Here is a 17077-nt window from a genome sequence, read left to right as displayed (position 1 = left end):
TCCTACTCATAAAAGCTGAATTGAATAGCATTCTGATCACAGTGAATGTTAGATATCTAACTTGATTACATGCTCATATAATTACGACACACACCGCATGATACACCAAACCCCAAGACACACCCAACCACAATAAAGCTCTGTCACAGCTTCATCACCTAACATTTACCGATTATCAAAATCTAAACTCAAAGACACGATCTGCTGTCTGTTTACAAGAATGCTTTTAACAGATCGGACGACTCCCATCTCCACCTCCGACCGCGTGTGTGATTTTAGCGCAGGGAAACTCGGGTTGCCAGAACAGCCCACAAATCTACACTAAACGTGAGGGGGCCAGGCTTCACATTCGTGCAAAATGAATCAAATTACAGAGTATAATAATTTTCTCATAAATAACTGTAAATTACCACAGCATCAAATGCCAAATACACGTAAAATGACCAACATGTCTCACGAAAAGCAATGTCCAGTTTTTTTTTTCAACTTGGCAACACAGAGTGGACAGGCGTCAGTGCGCATGCTCACACACGCAACCTGCCTTCTGCAACATGGCAGCCCCCGTAGACCTAGAGCTAAAGAAGGTAAAGCATGGCAAATCGTTGTTATGCAGTAGATTTGTAACGTTTGCTTGTCATGAGTGGGTAATGTGATAAACAAGGGAATGCATATAATAAACAGAGGTCTCGGTGTGGTTTAGGTTTACTGTTGTAAACAAAAGCGGCGTGGTTTGGGAGTGCAGTTCAGCAAGCTTTTGTCAAGTGGCTAGCTAGCTAGCTAACACTGTCAGCTACTGCCAGACGACTTCTTTATACATCCACTTAAATATTTATCAGTAGTCTGATAGTAGCTGTTTATTTTGGCCGTTATCTAGACGCAGGTTTCAAGTTAGAGTTCATGTTGCTTTAGGATAAGTAGTGGCTAGCTAGCTAGTTAGCTGCTGTAGCTAGCTACGTATGAACTCCAATAATAGTGAGTGCTTAAGTGAAGGGTGTGGATGATCTAGAAAATCACAAGATTTCGTTTTTCTGCTGTTTTCGTTTGTTTTAATAAGTTGGAACAAACGAAAAAACAACAGTAGTGCTACAGTTGTTCAGTGTTGTACTGATGTCCAAAAATGCATAGAAAATAATATATTTGCATAATTCCTCACAATGTTGTCATGCATTGTTATATAAACAAATCCAGCTTAAAAATATAGCAAAATAAAAAACAGGAAATCTACTAATAAATATATATGATATTCTTAATAAAAATCTAAGATATCATAAATACTGTATATTAGAATGTGATCTGCAAGAAACACTCTTGTTGAGAAATAATTTAAAAATCCTTAGGTGCTTTCACTTTTGCACAGTACTGTGTATTTATATTATACATGTTATGTTAGAATGTTCTCTTGTTTTGTTCAACTTTCTTAATGTGTATTTATTGATGCTTCACTGAAATATTGTCTTGTGTTGTAGGCCTTTGCTGAACTGCAAGCCAAAATGATTGATACGCAACAAAAAGTGAAACTTGCAGACCTGCAGATCGAGCAGCTAAGTCGCATGAAAAAGCACGCCAATCTGACACATGTGGAGATAACCTCACTTCCTAACAGCACTCGGATGTATGAAGGAGTGGGACGCATGTACGTATCTAGGAAAAGGCAGTTGCCTTTAGATTAGGACTTTAGAGTGATTATGGGTTTTTATAGTACTCTTGTAGTACATGTGCAAAAATGTCCAGACACCTTTTATAATTGGTGAATTCAGTGAGTATAAAATGCAGTCACTGCTGACAAGTGCCAAGTATGCCCAAGCCACTTGTATGAGCTCCATAAACAGTCATTGCTATTATCATGCTCAATGCCAATATTGGCTAAAGGGGTATAAAGATTCCCAGCATTGGTCTGGAGATCTGTTGTGGAATTTTTCTTGAGTGATTAAGTTTCTTTCAATACCTTTGAGATGAGGTGGAGTGGTGTCCGTGATCCAGAGCTATCCATACGACTAAATCTTTGCGACAATGTTCTAACATCTAGTATGAAATTCTCCCAGAAAAGGAGCTGCCTTTACTGCAACAGCTCCCTGTTAACTCTTTAGATTCTGTATGTAAGCCCATAATTTTTCACTCCCATGAATACATTACTGTCATAAATAAGATCAGTTTCTTAGCCCCTAAAATAGAACCCTGTGGGGCACCACAAGATATGCTAAAGCAAATGTCTACCTAATAATTTACAGCAGCCGGTAGGAATAATGGCTAAATAATCAACCTTAATACCCTTGAAATCTGATGAAATTTTGACATAGAGGATATCTCTTGTTGCTGCTGAAGAGCTTGTACTGTAAGTAAAAAAAACTCTTATTTCCATATTGACAAAACCCCTTTTTACCCTCTTCTAGGTTTATCCTGCAGTCAAAAGATGAGATTAATAATCAGCTGTTGGAAAAGCAGAAGACAGCAGATGACAAGATCAAGGAGCTTGAGGTGAATGCTTCTCTATCTCTCACTCTCTTACTCTCTCCCACAGAGTGCTCTTGGAATGCATTCTTTTAAAAGAAAAGACTCACCCCATTAGGGTTGCTGTGGTGTACTGGTATGAAATTTAATAATTATAATAATGCATACATTTACTTCATGCCAGTATTGAATAACAGTGCAACCGTGCCAGAAAATGCTGACAGAGGCTTTATGACAATCAGCAGTGCAGAATCACGTTGGACATTACAAAAACAAACGTGGGGTTGTCTCAGAAGACAGACAGATTTTTAGTTAGCAAAAAAAGAGGGCTCAAAGTGGCAGCATCTTGGGCTTCAAAATAACTTTTTCACATCTGGGCTCCTGCCGACGTCAGTGTTTGTTCTCTTCACCATTGTCTGATATCATAGAGAAACACCCACAACCTTTTTCGGACTCACAGTGAAGACCTATGTTAATGTATGTGTGTAAGTAAAAGCTACAGAAAGGATCAGGATCTTGCATAGTAAATTGGCACCCATTTTGTTACCCATTTAGAGCGCTTGTGACAGCTGTAGTGGTCTTATCCGTTGCGTCACACCAACAGGTTACTGGAGATGGTTATTATTCTGTGAAAATCTCATACTGTACTCATAATAAGATGCTTGCACTCCCTTCCGGGCTTGCAGTAGTTCAATAAAGATCCGTATTCAACATCTACTTCCTGTAAATGTCACCTGTATTTGTTTCACAAATGATGAACACAATCGGTTCCCTGTAATTATGCCTTTACTAATCCCTTAAGGAAAGTAGAGTGATACATTGGGCGATAATGCAAATGTGTTGTGGTTAAGTTTCTTTACAATTAGATCTTTATGAGACATTCAGGGTTTATGAGACACAAAGGGCACTACCATTGAAACACAGTTCTGGGACAATTCCAATAGCTGGTTGCTATTTAAAGACCTTCCTGATGTTGTAATAGCTAATATAATAGTGTCATTGAGATATTATAGAGGCTTTATTTGTGCAGTACAGGTGTAATGAATAAACGAATTGTTAGTTTTTACTTCTTTAAAAAGTGCACATTACCCACAATAATGTACACTTATAGGTGAAAGTAACTCAAATTTTATTGAGATGCTTTTGCTTGGACAGGGAATTGAAACTACTTCTTTTTATGTGGGGCTGTGTTGGGTGTATGAACACAAACAGAGCTCTAATAAATTATTGACTGATGGCAAAGATCAGCCATAAAAAATAATTAATTGGCAAATAAATCAGCTGCTGATATACACTGATCGGCCAATAACATTAGTACCACCTGCCTAATTGAGTAGGCCGCCACAACAGATCTGACCTTTCAAGGTATGGACTCATAAAGGCAAAAAGCAGATCCTTTAAGTCTTGTCAGTTGTGAGGTGGGACCTCCACATATCACATCAGTGAGCCTTAGGTTCCCATGATGCTTTCGGTTTACTGGTTGTCCATTTTTGGGTCACTGCTGGAAATACCCCACAAGACCTGCCTGATGTTTTGGAGATGTTGTGAACCAGCTTAACCATTTTTCCGTCTCGTTTCCAGCTTTTAACACATTGCCTTCAAGAACTGACAGATTACTTGCTGCCTTATCTGTCTTAACTCTTGACGTATTCCATTGTAGATGAAGATAATCAATGTTTTTTTCACGTCACCTGTCAGTGGTGTTAATGTTATGGCTGATCAATGCATCAAGCACTGCTTTGGATCCTAATTATTCCATAAATCCTTGTTGATGTTCAAAACAGTCATACTTAATATATTCTCATATAGTGTGGAGCTGGTCTGCAGTGCTTTTCTTGCGTTTTTTGGCTGCACTGCCTTATTAATTTGCTGAAATTCCAACCCAGGGCTCTTGTTTTCAGCTCGGTCATGTATGTTGTGCTTCTGATTATGTAGGACTTTACATGCACTTTTGGAATTTCACACTAATGTACTCATTGAGTTATTATGAGATGGGGAAGAGTACACAGTGTGCTTGCTCAGCTCTCTGGTGACACTTCATACACATCAAATATTCATCTTTATATTTACATTAGCGTTAGTTATCTGGCGCTACGAATATCCACTAACTCACTAATGTCCAATAACATTTCTTTTTCTTTTAAAAAGTGCTTTAATATTTAAAAAGAAATGTATCTGTGTCACATTTTCATCTTCGTCACGTTGCCGCGCCACAATGTAGTGTGGTGGAAACGCTGGATCTATGAAAAGGGTATTGCGAAGGTGGTGCTATGACCTTATGAAGGGGCTTATCCGGAATGCCAGTGAGCTCACACTTTCGGTATTACTGTCATTTTGACTCACTATCAAACTCCTATGAACCGGCCTCTTGAAAACTTGAAAATTCCCACCAGCATTTGATAATGGTTCCAACCACAGATACACAGAGCTTTCACAAACGTACAGAGGAGACCAGATATGGTGGAACATAGTATTTATGGGTTTAATGGTAAAGGTTAGATGTGCCTGAGATGTAGTTGCTACTCTGGCCTGTGTTATCTACTGCTGAGCATCTTTTCTCATTTGCTTAACATAATAAACTGTCACTGTAATGCGGACTAGTGTTCCAGATGCTGTTATCATCCTGTAAATACTATAAATTATTATGAATTGTCGGTGCAAATGTAAAATTATTCAATATCAGTCCAAGTTTGTTGGCCCTGTGGTAGTGCTGGTTACATTGTTTTGATTATTATTGCTATTGTGGTATAACATCAAATTTACATGTGTGGCTGCTGCTGACTAATGACCCTGACTGCTTTATAGTTGTTCCATTACGTAGTCTCTATGTTTGTGGTCTTTGATGGTAATGAGAACAGTTCTCAAACAGTAGCTGGCCTCAGGTTTGGACCAGTCAGTGCTTTGTGTAGCCTGATGCAACGTTAGAAGGGTGCAACTGGCTTTTGAACTTCACTTTGTCCTGCTGAATATAAGTGAATACTTACTTTTTTTGTTTGAAGACATGACCCTGCTGTTTTCAAGCCTGGGTGATTTGGCTTGGGGTTTCAAAAGACAGAACCAGGTGCTAAACTACGTCAGTGACTTGTCTACGTCAAGTTCTAACTTGTTGAGCATTAGAGGGAAAACTATATAAAGATGAATTACACAAGTTTGGAAATTCAAACGAAAGGAAATGCCTATTTCCTTAACTGTAGGAACCAAGGAAGTTATATTATTAGGTTGACTACCGTTGCTCCATCGTACTGACCCACAAGTGCGCAAATGAATTTTGAGAAGTTCCTTATTATGTTGGATGCTTCCAAAGTGTTTTCTGTTCTAGACCGGCCCTCATGTCTTTAATAAAATTACCTGGCCAGCCGTATCACTGTGATTGTACTTGTGTGTCTCCTGCCAGCATAGTTGAGCAGTGAGTCTGTGTTATCGGTGGGGACTGTTTGTTGAAAGCGTGTTTTTTATGATAAGGAGCTTTCCCTGCCACCATTGACTCTTTCTTCTTCTACTAAGAGACCTGATATCATTGTTGTAGTAACAGGAGTGTTTTATGGTTCTCAAACACCTACTCCTGCTCTGAAGCCAGTACCTTTTTTATTGTGAATGAAATGATGTGGATGGGACTGTCAAGTATGTCAGGACTTTACTCATACTCCCACTGAAACCGTGTGCAGTTGGCATGGGTCATTACAGATGAGTACAGGATATGAGGCACATGGTAGTTGGCCAATTCACCTTCTATCCATGTCTGTCTTGTCTGTCTGTCTGAGTTGGATGGGTCATAAAGCAGGCGTTTCTTCACCTCCTTCCAGCTCATAGTCCAGCTCATAGAGCTGTGAATGTCTGTGCTCAATTCACACATTTGTGTAAATATTTGCTTTTTGTGCTGCTGTATTTGACCTGTCGGGATGCATTTCCATTTCCGATATCCCAGTGTCTGCACTGTGGCTTAGTCTTGTTTAATGAATGTATAAGAAGTGTTCTTATAAGTATGTCCTGTTAGCTTAAACAAATGCTGATTTGCACAGTCTGTTGGTTTTGCCAGTGTTTTGTTAGTTCGTCGGTTCGTTCATGCCTAATTCATAGTTGTGCAGCTAAAGTGGTTGCTAGGGTGGAACTGTTTTTGATGAGTGGTTGATATGGTATTGCAGGTGGTTGCTACAGTGTTGCCAAATGTTTGATGTGGCACTTTTTACTGTAGGAAATAGTAGTTGAAATACAGACTGCACATTTAAGAGAAAAAAAATCTTATTATTATTATTCATGTTTTTAATAGTAATTAAAAATATTACTATTAATTAAAATAGTAATTAAATATAAAAAATAGGCCATGGAGATTATGCTGTCTTCTTAATGTAAGGAATGGAACAATATAAAATATAATATAGAAAATAGATCTACAACATCTAAAAAAGACAGCAGCTGTAGCTTCTGTTGTTAATACTTAGTATGGATCTGTGTACAGCTTCATATTGAGGGGGTGGTTGGTAGCAGAATATCGTAGACTCTGGCATTTCCTTAACAGTACATCAGTGTGCCAGCATAGCGGACGTACAGCATTGAAGTCTTGCGTGTCTGTGTACACTCTGGCTCAACTCTGGTGGTGCATGTCTGGGCTTGTGTGTGTGGCTGCGCTGTAGTCGGCTGCTTGGGTGTAATCCTAGGCTGGGCTATGACACCCATCTGATTGAGTGCAGGATGGCAGAAATGGAATGCAGCCCAGGGCTTCCCTCGATGAGGCCATGCGATTCAGCCCTACCTCACAGTACACAGGGCCTTGTCCCAATCATGACGTCGTCTTTTTCCAAGACCATGTAACCCCTAGCTACCACGGCAGCAACAGCACATTTTCTGCTTAGCCAGAGGCCCGCAGTCGGTGCAAACCATAATCACTCTGTATTCATTCAGGGCTGAGGCACGTGCTGATGTAATGACGAGCTTTGCTTGTTGTCAGAGGAGGCTGTTTCAGTCAAAATGTGCCTTGATGCAAACCGAGATGGTTCCTTAACTTGAGCCCTGAGTTACGCCCGCCGTTCAAGAAGCAGTTTTCTTTTTTAAAATCATGCGTACAGTGAAATGACATGACATAGCTACCGTTTTTTCAGCTGAGACTCTCTGGCTACTGTATTTAGACCACAGTGCATGAGCTCATGGCTATGGTGGCTCCTGCACTCGCTGCTCCTTCCAGAGTGGTGATTTATGAGGGTAACATGATGTCATCAGCATCCCAGAAACATACTGGCCCCCTCAGATGTCCTCGTGATTGCCGTGCATGAGTGATGACAACGATCCTGCTGCTGATTCTTTCTTGAGCTCATAATTGGCTCAGGATGCGTGTGGGCTCTCGGCCCACTATATAGGAGGAGCTGAGTTTGATGACAGGGCTGTTATTGACCTGGCAGATTCCCTCTCTCATCCTGGAGAGGTCATTGTTTGCTGTTTTTCGCCAGGAGAGATTGGGGGGTGACTGTTATAAATACTCCAGGGCGGAGGGTGGGAGACGGGCTGGAGGATTAGTTGCAAGGCTTGGATGTCGTCCTATGAGCTCGGGGACTGATGTCCCTACAAGGCACTTTCATGCTTGCTCCTTCTCTTTGACATCTGACATCTGATAGGTGCTTTCACACCCTCAGTCCCATTAGCCGAGTATTCATTATCTATGCAGCGCATGATTGATCTTCATTGTGATACAGATAACAAAAACTAGTGTCCTCTTTTAAAGAGTTGTTGTTGTCACTTTTTATTGCTTGGTCTGACTTCTGGTGTATTCGTCTGGCCATTTACTGAAACAGTGAAATGAATCCTGCTTGGATTTGAACATCTCTGGCTTTCTAGGGCTTCCAGGGTGTCTCAGTGATTGAATCAGAAATGCAAAAACTTTGAGTAGAACTCCTGGATTATGGTTTTGTATCGGTTCAATCCTGGAGACACCTTTACTTTACAACACCTGGATCAAGTAGTACCATTGTACTTTTAGCATTAGTGCAATAGGAATTTCCATGAGAAATACATCATTTGGACCGGTGATGACCAAACTGGTGAGACACAGTGCAGGAACTTTTGAAGCTTGAACAATGTCATGGGGAGTAAGTGACTTAACTATTCAACTGAAAGATCGATTACAAAACATGCACCTGCACTTCTCAAGAGCATCTCAGTCCTTAACAAGAAGTCTGAGCGCCTGAGTACTGACCCCTGTGGCTCATTTTCCTCCTCATCAAGGGTTTAAATACTCATAAGCTGTGTCCAAAACCATGTCTGGCATTTTGCAGTGCTGTCTGAAACCGCAGTGCCAAATGTTTACTGTAACAATCCCACAATGCACCGTTACATATAGTTCGCAGATGTTGCACACTAAACTGGGACATGGAATACTTATAATAACGTTGTTTGGTTTGAACATTAGCGCGCATCTTCTCTTAGGAAGACTAACATTCAGAATGTTTGTCGTACAGCAGTGATCTCACACACATGACGACGTATCCAAAATTGTTTGCTATTTTGTCGAATTCTGTTCACCACCTTTCAAGTCTGTGTTCACACTGTTTTGTCTCTTCTTAACAGTTAGCCATTAGCCCGAGCTTAGATGTAATTTATGTAGTCGCTAAGCTACAGCCCCAAGGCATAATTTGTATCCTTAGCCTTAGCTTTCGTACCTCCTTTTCTCTAGCTTTTTCTTTAGTAAACACTACAATAGTGTCTGACAACATCTTGGCAGTCTCCTTTTTAACAGCCAGCTTATTTGTTGCTTATGGGTAAGTAGGTCAGGGGTTCCCAAACCAGTTGTCATTAACCCAAAGATGGTCTAAAACCCAACATAGAGGGACTGAGCAAAAATATAAGTTTTCTAGGGGTCCCTAAGGACAGAGTTTGGTTACGTCCAGCAAATCGATCAGAGACTTACTATTTTATTTTTCGGACAAAGCAACCACTTCACCATCACCCTCTGACATTATTCTTGTTGTCCTATTCCTGTTGACTGCAGTCAGCCTTGAGTCAGCACTGTATTTGGCCCTGTTGTTCTTTGCATTTAGGCTCTGAGTGATTCTGGTGGTATTTGCTGTAGCAGACTCCTCTGCCTTCGACAGAGGAACAGCCAACAACAAAAGGGTCATTTAGAGCTGGATTTTTGCAGTCTGTCTGCCCTGTCATCTGTGCGCTGACTGAAGTCACTCTGGGCGGCTATCGGTCTTGTAAGAGGGCTCTTTGAGGAGGTAACAATGAGAGGCTCTGCATCCTGACTCATTGACAGTCAGCCGCAGAAAGAGAGAAGCACAGGCCTAGTCTTTGTGCCTCCTTCTGCATTGTTCTATGAAGGTCAGCCTTATAAGGTATCATTATCTCTGAGGAAGATAGTGTTTCCCCAGCACAACATGTTTAGGCAAGTGGGAATCCCCCATTAACTGTGTGAAGTAGTACCTAGGCCTGCTGCACCCTAAAGAATGTCTAGCAATTTGCCATTTCTAATGAACACTGTTTTTCAGAAAGATTTTTCACTTTACCAACAAAATCTTACAAATCTGGGTCTGTACAAAGTCTTTGAATTGAAGTGGTCAATTTTAGTTCACTGGAGTGTACAAATATAGTAAATATGCAGATGCATGCCGGACAGACGCCAATTGCTTAAATGTCCTATCTAGCTAAAATTCTGCTTCCTGGAAGTTCTGCACCATGTAAGGTGAAGCAGGAAAGTTTAATAAAACGCTTCGATGGTACAGCTGTGTTTGTTTACATAGATCACCATGTTTTGCAAGAAGGTTAGATGAACTAGTGGAATTGTCTAGTGGAAGCAAGGTAGGTGACGTAAACAAAATTGCTAACTCTGATTGGTTCTTTGGCTGATTGCGTCAGATGGGCCAGATTTAGTATTGCTCAACTACATCTAACAGAAGAAAACTATGAAAAACTAGCTTAAAAATCTCTCCATAGAAAAGGCCAACACTGTTTTTCCCCCTTCGCCAGTTCATAGTAAATGCATCACAAAACACTATAGATAATGGTTTGGAAGAGAATCATGCAAATTAGTAAACAGGGGCTTTAGAGTAACAGTCTGCACTATTAGAGCTGTAATAAATTAGTTTCAAACAACTACAGCTGTGATAAAGTTGCATGACAAAAACATATATACTTTAAACAGTGTGCAAGATCCTTGAGGAAAGGTTCTTCAGTTTGAAGGTGTACAAGAGCCTCTTAAGATTCTTTTAGGAACCTTCAAGAAAAGTTATTTTTGTTTTGAAGAAAAAGATTTCTTAAAGGTTCCTTAATGCACTATAAGAGGTTCCTGAAGAATCTTCAAAAGGATCTTACACTTTCAACAGTGTAGTTTACCCTCATGCCCAGTGAGAAATATCACAGCAGAGTACAAACATTTCCAAGGATCAGGGGAATATAAGTGCAGGGGATCCTAGATGAAGACCTCACCAAGTCTCTAAAACTGCAGTTTTGCTGTATAATGCCAACAAATAATTTGAAATGGCAACAATGCAGAGCGGTACATCTCTTGCACCTTTGTTCAAGATCACTCCGAGTAGAGCCTAATCCTGCAAGGTGAACAAGTATGGTGGTGGAACTGTGGTGTTGTGGGGCTTCCATTGTTTTAGATGCAAATGTGCCGTTGTAACTTTAGATTTTTATTTATAAATATTAATTTTCAATACATATTCATAGTCATGTATTATAGTCAAGTTGATAAACATAATTTCATGGCATTTTGTGCTTATCTTCACCAGTGGTGCCAGTGGTGCTATAATGCAACACTGTCCGTTCCAGATATTTTTAGAATTCTATTATATCCTTATTATTATATAAATTATCATAATATATAAATATAATTTCTAATATTGTGTAATGGTTGGATCTGTGTAAGGATTTGGGAATGATGTTGGATTATTAATGAGGGACTTTTTTCCCCTCTTATTTGAAAGATCTTGTCCTCAGTGGGGTTTGATAAGGGAGAAGTCCTCTTGCCTCCACAGGCTGGACCACAGGAAGACAGGCAAGATGAAATTCTTGTCAGTGAAAGGATCACTTGTTTTGCAGGCTGTAGGAGGACAGCTTCTCTCTATGTCTGTGTGTATGTGTCATTTTTACAGTTTTTAGTTTTTGTTTTAATTGGTGCTTCTACATAACAATTAGTATGTCGTGGTCCATCTTTCACAGTCATATACACACACCTTTCTGTTTTCGAGGCCTGGTTGAACCCCTGCTGTGAGTCATTGCTCATTGGTGACCGCTAAAACTTAGTTACCAATCTTAATCGCATATATTCCAAAAGAAGACCAAGGCAAGTCCAACCACAAATACTATTGAGTTAGAGACAATAGATTACAATAAAGTACAGCACTGATCAAAGCCACTGTGTCTAGACCCAAAGTATATGATCTGTAAATCCTTATCTGTAAATAAGCGTAAGACTATCATGCTAACGCTTTAATTTGGTTTACGAATCTACTGAATATACCATTAATAACATTTGCTTGAGGACAGTAGTGTCCATGAAATTTGGTTTGAGATATAGTGGGGTTTAGCTTTATTGCTGGAGACCAGTAACGAACCTGAGTTGATCTACTTGTCGCCTCTCAATGCTTGAAAGTAGGGTACAGGTGTAATTGTGTAGATATTCGCTCCTTTTTTGTGCCCATTTTGTGCAAATTCTTATGTTCTGGGCTGCACGGAATACCAAAAAAACAAACGTTGTTAAGATGATCTGATCTGGAAAAGTACCGAATGGTTGAAGGTTTTGGCTGTGTTTTTGTTCAAAGGTAATGAATGTTTGCTTTTGTTGTTGTTGTTGTTGTTTAGTGATAGAAAGATCTGCCTGTTATTAAAAGCAAACAGAAACAAATCACACCTAAAGGTTAAGTTGTTAAACCAAGCAGATCTTTCCAGATTCTTTCCACTGCAGTTGTTTACTCTCTTACGTTTCAGTGTTTTAAAAAATGCTGCTTTTCTGCAGTGACATTTTTTATAATATGTAGTTTTTATGAATCTGTCTTTGATTGCAGAGTGGAATGTGCGATATAGGGAGATACCAATTGTTGTCATAAGTCTTATCATGTTCCTCAAGGCATTTTCCCTCTGTTTTTTCCCTCTAAATGACACTTGTGAATAAATTGGAGAAGATATTTTTTTATCATGACCTGCCTGCTTTTTCCAAAACAAGCTTTCATGTTGCAACAGCTGCACTCTACTGACTTCAATCTGTCACACCACGCACACATATACAATGATGTGTTGGTGAACAGGATCAGCAAGGTGCTAAAATTAAGTCTACCCTTGAATGAACAATAGCTATAACGCTTTATCTGATGACATTTTGAACAATAACGCTAAGTTGGACATGTTGCACACAGTATACAAACTTTAATAAGCTTTTTGGCGTAATTGGCATAGCCTGCATTTTTCCCCTGTCCGTGTAGTGTCAAGGAAACCTGGCTGTTTAGTTTCATTGTAATTTGATTCTTCATTATACGTAAGCACAAACAGTCAGTAATAAGGTGCTTGGGTTCTGGTGTAGAAAATGATCTGCAGGTATTTAACCATGCAGCTTCACAATTTTACATGTGAACCCGTGACTAGCATGCATAGATACATTATTATTACACCTCATTATTATTGGTTCACAGTATTTTTCACATAATCCTCTGCTAATATGTTAAATTAAAAAGAAGATTCAGTCTTCAGTCCATTGCTGCTCTCTCAGTGCTCAATGCAGAACTACTATTGCTCTCAGTAGTAAATAGTTCACCATTTCCAAAAAATAAAATTTTGCACATCTGTCGTTAAAGTGTGTAGCTGTGCAATTTTCAATTAACAACATGGATAACACTATGCCCCCAAAACCAATAATACAGTCCATTACAGCACACTTGTTCATCACTGACACATACATTACTGAAGCCACTGTTCATTCATCCCTCAAAACAGCTCAGTAACACTGAGATAAATTGATCAGCACAGGGATTTATCAGCCTACTCATCTTCAAGTTGTTAGTTGAGCTCCTGTTCACTGTATGCCTAAGAACATTGCAACACTGTATGCTGACTTTAAAATGCTTTCGAATAAAAGTATTGATTGGTTTTAAGATTGTTTTTATTTAGTATGCACATGTCCTTAATGTCTTTTTAAAATTTAGTGTGGACTGAATAGTTACCTAATTACTATACTGTGAAAACATATAGTACTGTGGGTGCATGACCTTGACTCACTTTTTCTATAAAACCCACAGCTTTCAGTAGTGCCAACACCACTGTACCCCAGCTGCTTATTTGGGTGTAAGATTTGCATGCAGGTGGGATGACTACATCCTGACACATCCCTCATACTTTTACTCTCATGAACGTAGCTTTGGACATATTCAGCTGTTGTTAAGTGCATGACTGACATTTGTGTATGCATCAAGCTACTCTTATCTTCATGAGATCTATGGGTGAGCGGTTTGAGTGAGTGATACATTTGTCATAAGGGTGTGTGTGTGTTTTCATGTTTTTTCAGGATAAAAATTGTCCTGACTAGAGAAAAACAAGGTTAGCTTACCCTCAGGAACGTACGTCAGGATCAGACATGACCTTGTTAAGTGTGTTTTTATAAACTTCCTGAAAGGCAATTTTCTTATGTGTTAATTAAGGTTAAGCCTCAGTTTCTGTTTAAGAATAAATAACATAGAAAATGTTATTGTACAGATAAACATACACTACATGTCCAAATGTTTGTGGACACACCTTCTAATAATGCATTCAACTACTTTAGGGTTACACCCATTGCTGACAGATGTGCAAATGCATAGACACAACTTGTTTAGTCCCTGTAAAGTAGTATTACCAATAGAACAGGCCTTTATGGTGCAGATAAACATGAACCGGTTGGCACCTTGCGTAATGCCAGACGTGGGCTAGAAGGGTATAAAGCCCCCCTAGCATTAAGCTGTGGAGCAGTGAAACTGTGATGGTGCTCCATCTAGTACTTTTAGGAATGAGGTGTAATGGTGGATCTCACTAACGCTCTTGTTGCTGAATGCAATCACATCCTCACAGCAGTGTTCCAAAATCTTGTAGAAAGCCTTCCCAGGACAGTACAGACGGTTAGGTGCAGGATAAACTGCAGGATAAACGGAAGAAACAATGAATGAGCATTGCCCCAATACTTTTGTCCATGTAGTGTATTGTAATACCATATTATTAAAGCTTAAGGCCTTTAATTCTAATCATAAATGTCAAAACTTGGGCAAAAATGGGCAAAAATGGCTCTACAGTAATGCAAATTTTTTAATGCTAGCACTAAAAATGTTAGCATGGTAGTAAAAATGTTTCTAGATTAAACATTTAAAATCTGTCAAGGCAAAATAGCAACAATGTCTCCAAAATGGCAACTTTACAGAACAAAGAGAAAAACTGTCAGATTGACATCATGTCAAAAAGATTTTCAACAATGTCACCTGTCAATAAGGAACTAGTGGCACTGCGCTGCCGCCCCCGTTTTCTATTTCTGACTGAAATCCACTGATTAGGATATGACTATAATGTAAAACGTAAAGTGTATCTAGCTTCTTTTAGAACATTTAGACTGAGCTTTCATTACATTGTTCCCATTCATTAGAAATCAAAACATGTATTTTGTGGTTGTTGGTCTTTGTTCCTCTGTAATAAATATATTTGTTTATAATTTGACACATAAGGTCTGAAATTCCAACCAGTAGGATAGCTTGTTCGGCTGTATCTGCCTAGATACCACAAGTGTCTTGGCTGGTTCCAGAATAGGAAGGGAATTAGCACTGTAATACGTAAGAGGATTTGACATTCTGACATTGACATGTGTCTATGCATTTGAGTAAAATAATCTTATAGTATGTTTTATTTCCCAGAAATTGCTAGACCCTCACTGAAGGCGTAGAAGGCTTCCTCTCTGTATAATACAGACATCATCCTGTGGGCTGACTGTGTATTAAACAAACATGTTTGTTTGATAGATTGGATCAAGGACATTGTTGAGAATGAAATACTTTATGTATGAATGAATCCCCTCTATTTTTAGCCGCTGTAGCAGTTGAATGAACTACGGCTTTAGTCATTGTCTGGGAAACAGCCATGTACTTTGTATTACATGTGATGTGTAATTGCCTGTGTTCTCTCTGCAGCAAAAGAAAACATACCTGGAGCGCAGCGTGAAGGAGGCGGAGGACAACATCAGAGAAATGTTAATGTCCAGGCGGGCCCAATAAGCTGCCAATGCATACACATGCGCAACACACCTGTTTTTTCTCACCTTTGCACACCTTGCTATTGGTTTACACATTTTTCTTTTTTTCTTTTTCTTTTTTTCTTTGCGTACACCTGGAGATGCACAGGTACCCATAGCAACACAAATCATTGTACTTGTGAATGGGGCCAGTATAACTGGATGAACATGGGTGTGAGATATTTAGGTTACTCAAATGTGTCAGCCATTACCCCGGTCTGTTTGATCACACAGTTCTGTAACTCTTTATGTTAGGAGTTTTGCTTTTGTTGTAAGAAAACCATGTGCTTTATTTAAACTGGCATTAGTATGGTATTAAAGGTGAATGTTGAAATGACTCAAGTACCTTGCCTAGTGTGTTTTTCTGTGTGTGACTGTGTGTGAGTGTGACAGACAGTAATTTAGATAGTATCACTGCAATTTAATGAATGACGAACGTTTACTGTCTGTAGCGTGTGTTTTTGGGGATTTTTTTTGCGTGGCGCTTTTTATATCCATGGTTTCCTGTCATGCTCCTTCCAGACTTCCATCCACCCATCCTCTTTTCCTTTCATTTTCTTGTTTACCAGACAGCAGTAACATAATTGTGCTAAATGTTTGTTTAATGGTTTCTCACATTCCAGAAACCTGGTTATCGTCATATACTTTTTCATGTTTTTTTTTTTTTTTCATGTTTTTTTTTTTTTTTTCATGTTTTTTTTTTTTTTATTGTACTTTTTAAAATATTTAATAAGATCAAACAGCAAAGGATGTACAATACACGTCCAACCTTTGACAAGTTTGTTTATTTATACACTCAGTTGGGGCTAGTTTACCACAAATTACTGCATCCGTGCAGCATGGCTTTGAGGCAATCAGCTTGTGGCACTGATGAGATTTTACTGAAGCTTTGATAGTGGCCAGATTGTCTGTGTTGCTGGGTCGGGTGTTTCTCATCTTCCTCTTCACCATACCCCAATGATTCTACTTGGGGTTCAGGTCCAGAAAGTTGGCTGGGCAGTCGAGCACAGTAATATCATGGTTGGCAAACCATTCAGCGGATGTTTTAGCATTGCTGGCAGGGGCCAGAAAATTCTGCATCTCCACAAAGCTTGTGAAGACATGAAGTGCTCTTAAATCACCTGGTAGATGGCTATGTTGACTTTGGACTTTTTGGAAACACAGAGGATCAACACCAGCAGATGACATGGCATCCTAAACCATCATAGACATCAGAAACTTCACACTGGACTTGACACCTTGAATTCTGTGCTTCTCCACTTTTCCTCCAGACTCCAGGACCTTGATTTTTAAATGAAAAGCAACATTTACTTCTGTCCAAAAAAAAGAACTTTGGACCACTGAGCAACAGTCCATTTTGTTTGTTTTTAATTCTTAGCCCATGTAAGACGCTGTCGCTGGTTC

General features: G+C 39.4%; 1 protein-coding gene across 1 annotated transcript; it reads left to right on the top strand.

The window, feature by feature from the left end:
• The first annotated feature begins 527 nt into the window (after positions 1-527).
• Positions 528-16015, top strand: pfdn1 (prefoldin subunit 1). The gene is made up of 4 exons (XM_072661771.1): positions 528-584; positions 1467-1633; positions 2391-2475; positions 15573-16015. Exons 1-4 carry the CDS (start codon positions 552-554, stop codon positions 15654-15656), a joined length of 369 nt encoding a protein of 122 aa, XP_072517872.1. The 5' UTR covers positions 528-551; the 3' UTR covers positions 15657-16015.
• Positions 16016-17077: the final 1062 nt, after the last annotated feature.

This window comes from Salminus brasiliensis, chromosome 18, assembly GCF_030463535.1.
Source record: "Salminus brasiliensis chromosome 18, fSalBra1.hap2, whole genome shotgun sequence".
Classification (NCBI taxonomy): Eukaryota; Metazoa; Chordata; class Actinopteri; order Characiformes; family Bryconidae; genus Salminus; species Salminus brasiliensis.
This window is presented reverse-complemented; position numbering and strand designations above follow the sequence as displayed.

Excerpts from the sequence above, each read along its gene's own strand:
- pfdn1 (XM_072661771.1), top strand. The coding sequence starts at position 552 with ATGGCAGCCCCCGTAGACCTAGAGCTAAAGAAG. Across the intron at positions 585-1,466 it reads TAGACCTAGAGCTAAAGAAG|GCCTTTGCTGAACTGCAAGC; the intron begins GTAAAGCATGGC and ends CTTGTGTTGTAG. Across the intron at positions 2,476-15,572 it reads ACAAGATCAAGGAGCTTGAG|CAAAAGAAAACATACCTGGA; the intron begins GTGAATGCTTCT and ends TTCTCTCTGCAG.